This window comes from Otolemur garnettii, unplaced genomic scaffold, assembly GCF_000181295.1.
Source record: "Otolemur garnettii isolate 467f Iridium unplaced genomic scaffold, OtoGar3 scaffold00001, whole genome shotgun sequence".
NCBI classification, from domain to species: Eukaryota; Metazoa; Chordata; class Mammalia; order Primates; family Galagidae; genus Otolemur; species Otolemur garnettii.
Window position 1 is genome coordinate 59,842,995 of NW_003852396.1, and position 6,157 is coordinate 59,849,151.

The 6,157-nt window shown below is 40.7% G+C and overlaps 1 protein-coding gene across 1 annotated transcript in view; it reads left to right on the top strand.

Annotated features, from left to right (window-relative positions):
* QSER1 (glutamine and serine rich 1) overlaps positions 1–6,157 on the top strand; it is a 99,454-nt gene that overhangs the window by 81,001 nt on the left and 12,296 nt on the right. Inside the window, exon 9 of the mRNA XM_023508475.1 lies at positions 2,702–2,839. Within this exon, the coding sequence (XP_023364243.1) occupies positions 2,702–2,839 (138 nt within the window). The remainder of the gene's footprint in view (positions 1–2,701; positions 2,840–6,157) is intronic.

Genomic DNA, 6,157 nt, shown 5'->3' on the forward strand with positions numbered 1-6,157 from the left:
AAAAAAAAAAAGTCAAAACTGAAATAATTATAAAATAAAGGAATACACATGAGCATGTATTCCATTAGCCATCAAAGCTTGATATCAATATATACAAGAAATGCTAAGCAGTTCAGTAGTTGATTTCAGAGGGTGCCGAACTATGGCCCGTGGACCAAATCTGACTCAGCCTGTTTTTATACCTCAAATTTTGTTGGAACACTGCCCACAGATTCATTTTCATATCTATATAGTTGCTTTCCCACTACAGTGGCAGATTTGAGTAGTTCCTACTGAGAGCATATTAGAAATTCAGAGATTACATGAGAAATTCAAGATACAATTGTGGCAGTACTTGAAGGATGAATTAGTTATTATGGGTACAGATACATCTCTCAAGAAATGATACTTGATAGATGCTCTTAGAGATGATTTAATTAGAAATGAAATCATAAGGCTTGGCACCCATAGCTCAGTAGGTAGGGCACTGGCCACATATACCAAGGCTGGTGGGTTCGAACCTGGCCTGGGCCTGCTAAAACAACTATAACAAAAAAAACGGCCAGGTGTTGTAGGCACCTGTAGTCTCAGCTATTTGGGAGGCTGTGGCAAGAGAATCGCTTAAGCCCAAGAGTTGGAGGTTGCTGTGAGTTGTGATGCCACAGAACTCTACTGAGGGCGACATAGTAAGACTGTCTCAAAAAAAGAAAGAAAGAAAGAAAGAAAATCATAAAAATTCTTCAGTCCTGAAGTCCACTTTTTTCTTGTTTTTTGAGACAGTGGAGACTAACTCAGTTGCCCCAGCTGGACTACAGTGACATCATCATAGCTTGCTGCAGCCTCAGATTCCTGGGCTCAGGTGATCTGTTTCACACTCCCAAATAACTGGGTCTACAGGCACATGTCACCATGCACTGCTCCTAAATTTTACGTTAAATGTACTGTTTTAACAGCTATTTATGGGTTGGGCACATTGTGTCTGTAGTCCTGGCTACTAAGGAGGCTGAGGTGGGAGGATTGCTTGAAGAACTCAGGAGTTTTGAGACCAGTCTGGGCAACATATCAAGACCTTATTCCTAAAATAAAAAATAAAGCAAAAAAATGTACAAAGCTATTTATGAGTGGTTGTTTAGAAGTGTATACATCAGAATATGTAACTAAGATATTGCTTTGAGTATATTTAAAGGCATTATAAATATAATTTTTGTAGTTAGCAGTCCTGTCTATTGCTTAGAATAAGGAAGTTTGGCTTCTGAATTTTCACTCAATTAGGCTTTACTCAAATGACAATTAAGTTAAATTTTCCTTTCATTGTAACTTGAGTGACCACTAGGTGTCACTAATAAGCAAACTTTTTTTTTTTTTTAATTGAGACGGAGCCTCAAGCTGTCTCCCTCAGTAGAGTGCTGTGGCATCACAGTTCACAGCAACCTCCAACTCCTGGGCTTAGGCAATTCTCTTGCCTCAGCCTCCCAAGTAGCTGGGACTAAAGGCACCTGCCACAGTACCCGGCTATTTTTTGGTTGTAGTTGTCATCGTTTGGCAGGTGCAGGCTGGATTCGAACCTGCCAGCTCTGGTGTAGGTGGCTGGTGCCTTAGCCCCTTGAGCTACAGGTACCGAGCCATAAGCAAACATGCAAACATTTTTAGCACATTTAAGTAGGTAAATATTGATAATAAACATAGATTTGTAGGCTGGAAATTTTCAAACTCTTGTTTTTTAATTATCAAATATGTATATATTGAGGATTCCAAATACTTTTGTTTATGTGGGCTAAATTTTTTTTTTTTTGAGAAAGGGTCTCTTTCTCCATGGGTAGAGTGCTGTGGCATCATAGCTTACAGCAACCTTAAACTCCTAGGCTCAAGCAATCCTCTTACCTAAGCTTCCCAAGTTGAGACTATAGACTCTTACCATGACACCTGGCTGATTCTTCTATTTTTAGTAGAGGGGTCTTGCCTTACTTAGGCTGATAGAACTCCTCAGTTCGAGCAATCCACATGCCTCAGCCTCCCAGAGTGCCAGGATTACAGACTTTAACCACCATACCTTGCCTGGGCTAAATTTCATAGTATTTACTAAATACTAATTTAAATAAATTTAAACTATTTATTAAAATTGAATTCATTACTTACTAACATGAGTGTTTTTCCTTAACAACAGTATTTTCCAAAACAATATTCATTGCCCAGGCACAATGGCTCACACTTGTAATCCTAGCATTCTGGGAGGCTGAGGCAGGCAGATTGCCTGAGCTCTGGAGTTTCAGACCCCTATCTCTACTAAAAATAGAAAAACTAGCCAAGCATTGTAGTGAGCACTTACAGTCCTAGCTACTCAGGAGGCTGAAGCAAGAGGATTTCTTGAGCCCAAGATTTGAGGTTGCTATGAGCTATGATGCCACCACACTACCCGTGGCAACAGAGACGTCGTCTCAAATTTTAAAAAAAAAGTGTTTTAAGTTTCATCACCACTATGAAAGATTTTAGTAAGCCTGGTGGTCTGGTTTGGTTTGTTTGTTTGTTATAAAGCTCTCCAAAGATTGCAATGTGCAGTCCAGCTTTGAGAATCTGTTACCTTTGATGTTTTTAAAGGTAGAATGAGAAAGCTATGAATTTGAAGAAATTGTATCTACCATCTTTGATCTAATTGTAGACTCTTGTTATAGAGAAAAGTATTGTCAGAAACAAAAACTTAATATTTCATCTTTTCTCCCTCCAGAATTTGATCCTCCAGCTCCCTTTGTTACTCGCTTTTTGAACACAAGAGCAATGAAGGAAACTTTTAAAAGCTACATGGAATTGCTTGTTAGCATCGCCTTGGACCCTGACACAATGCAAGCCTTAGAGAAGAGCAATGGTATAGTCTTTTAAGTAGTACTTTCTGGGTGTTTTAAAAAATTCTTGTTTGTTGGCTCGGCGCCTGTGGCTCAGGTGGCTAAGGCGCCAGCCACATATACCTAAGGTGGCGGGTTCGAATCCCCAGCCCAGGCCCGCCAAACAACAATGATGGCTGCAACCAAAAAATGGCCAGGCGTTGTGGCGGGCGCCTGTGGTCCCAGCTACTTGGGAGGTGGAGGCAGGAGACTCACTTGAGCCCAGGAGTTGGAGGTTGCTGTGAGCTGTGATGCCATAGCACTCTACCCAGGGGGATAGCTTGAGGCTCCGTCTCAAAAAAAAAAAAAAAAAATTCTTGTTTGTCATACGTGTATATGTGACTACTGTAGTATACACCTATAAATTGTCATAGGTATATCTTAATCTTACAAAATGGTCAGATTTTTTCATGCATTATCTGAATATTCCTACAAATTTATACTGAAACTTTTTCTACTTGTGGGAAAATTGTATAGTTACTTTCAGTTCTAGAATATATTTCATCCTTGTAGTATTGCACTAAGTATCAGTATTATATGGAAGGTTGTATGTCATTACATTCTGTTTTCCAGTAATAAGAAAGATAAGTCAGATGATAAAGGTGTAAAGTTTAAAATTGTATGTTTGTATCTATAGTAAAAGATATATCACAGAGAAATTGTTTTAATCAGTTGGTATTAATGTATGCATTGAGTTATGTCAATGTGATTCCTTTTATTCTTTATTGATTTTCTCTTATTGTAAAATAGGGATGAAATTGAGGAATGAAATAAACTGACAGAATTCAGAAGTCTAACATTGCTTAGTAACATTTACCCTTCAGCTATTATATCATTCACCAAAGCCTAGTAAAAGAAAGAATGAAAAGATTAATGAGCCAGTTTCCTTTACTATTTTATCAAAATGAGTTGTGCAAGTGTAAGATCAAAAGATAGTGACAGGGTAGTCAGTAACAATACAATTCAGCAGTAAAGATGCTCTGTCTTCCTCTGAAATCCATGTACTTGAGATCATTTTAGGAATCTTGTGTTCATTGGAAAGAATATAGTCAGAATATATAAGGAAGTTTAGTGCTTTGAATATGTATTGAAACTTTTCAAATATTAGTTTATGCTGCAACATCCATGGGGTGTGTGTGTGTGTGTAGTCATATGTTCCTTAATGATAGGGTGCTTTGTGAAAAATGCATTGTCAGGTGTTTTTTGACATTGTGCTAATGTCATATGGTATACTTACACAAACTTAAATGAAACTGCCTACTACACACCTTGCCTTTGGCTCCTAGGCTACAACTGTACTGAATACTCTAGGCAGCTTTTAACAGTGGTAAGTATTCACATATCTAACCATGTTTAAACATAGAAAAGGAACAGGTATTATCATCTTTAGGAAACATAATCATAATGGGGTTCATCTGACAAAACATCATTATGTTAGCGGTGCCTGTGGCTCAAGGAGTAGGGCGCCAGCCCCATATGCTAGGAGTGGCAGGTTCGCGCAGCCCCAGCCAAAACTGCAACAAAAAGAAAAAAATAAATACATCATTATGCAACACATGACTATATATACTGTTTTAATATTCTACACTTTTTTTTTTTTGAGACAGAGCCTCAGGCTATCCCCCTGGGCAGAGTGCTGTGGCATCACAGCTCACAGCAACCTCCAACTCCTTGGCTCAAGTGAGTCTCCTGCCTCAGCCTCCCAAGTAGCTGGGACCACAGGTGCACACCACAATGCCTGGCTATTTTTTAGTTGCAGCCGTCATTGTTGTCTGGCAGCCCAGGCTGGATTCGAACCTGCCACCTTAGGTGTATGTGGCTAGCGCCTTAGCCACTTGAGCCATAGGCGCCGATCCTGTTTGTTTGTTTTTGAGACAAAGTCTCACTTTGTTGCCCTCAGTATAGTGCCATGGTGTCATAGTTCACAGCAACCTCAAACCCTTGGGATCTAGTGAATGTCTTGCCTCAGCCTCCCAAGTAGCTGGGACTACAAGCACCCGGCACAATACCCGGCTATTTTTAGAGACAGGGCCTCCTCGCTCTGGCTCAGGCTGGTGTTGAATCTGTGAGCTCAGGCAATCCACCCTCTCAGCCTCCTTGAGTGCTAGGATTACAGGCATGAGCCACCACGCCTGGCCTTATTTCTACACATTGAGACACATGTTATTCTACTTTAGCCTCAAATTACCATAGCCATTTTATGAATAAAGACAGTGAGGCTCAGCCTAAGAGACTTGCTTACGGTCTTACAATTTATAATTACCAGATAACTGGATTAAAATCCAAAGTCTTGGCTCAGTGTCTGTAGCTGAGTGGTTAGGGCACTGGGCACATACACTGGGGCTGGTGGGTTTGAACCCGGCCTGGGTCTGCTAAACAACAGTGACAACTGCAACAACAACAACAAAACTAGCCAGGCACTGTGGCAGGTGCCTGTAGTCCCAGCTACTTGGGAGGCTGAGGCAAGAGAATCGCTTAAGCTCAGGAGCTGGAGGTTGCTGTGAGTTGTAATGCCACAGCACTCTACTGAGAGCGACATTGTGAGGCTCTGTCTCAAAAAAAAAAAAAAAAATCCAAAGTCTTCTAATTTCTGGTCCAGTGCTTTTCTTACCATATAATTGAGAGGATAATCTGTATCTCAGTCATTTTAGAGTAATGTGAAGCCAAAAAGGGACATTAGAGATTACCAAGTCTAAAACATGTATTTTATAGTTCGAAATAGATTAGATGTATTTCCTAAAGTCCGAGAATAAGTTAGAGGCTAAAGAACCATATTAAGGCCTGGCACAATGGCTCATGCCCATAATCCTAACACTGTAGGAAGCTGAGGTGGGTGGATTGCTTGAGCTCAGGAGTTCAAGGACCACCCTGAGCAAGAGTGAGACCCCCATCTCTAAAAATAGCCAGGCATTGCACTGTGGTGGACAGCTACCTGGGAGGCTGAGGCAAGAGGATCACTTAAGCCCAAGAGTTTGAGGTTGGTGTGAGTTATGATGACATGGCACTCTTACTGAGGGCAAGAGTGAGATTCTGTCTCAAAAAAAAAAAAAGTCTTGATGCCCGTAGCTAAGTGGTTAGGGCTCCAGCCACGTACACCCGGCACAGGCCTACTAAACAAGTGGCAGGTGCCTGTAGTCCCAGCTACTTGGGAGTCCAGGGCAAGAGAATCGCTTAAGCCCAAGAGTTTAAGTTGCTGTGAGCTGTGACACTATAGCACTCTACTGAGGGCGACACAGTGAAACTCTTGTCTCAAAAAAAAAAAAAAAAAAAGAATTGTGATTAAAACTCAGTTATCCTGTGAG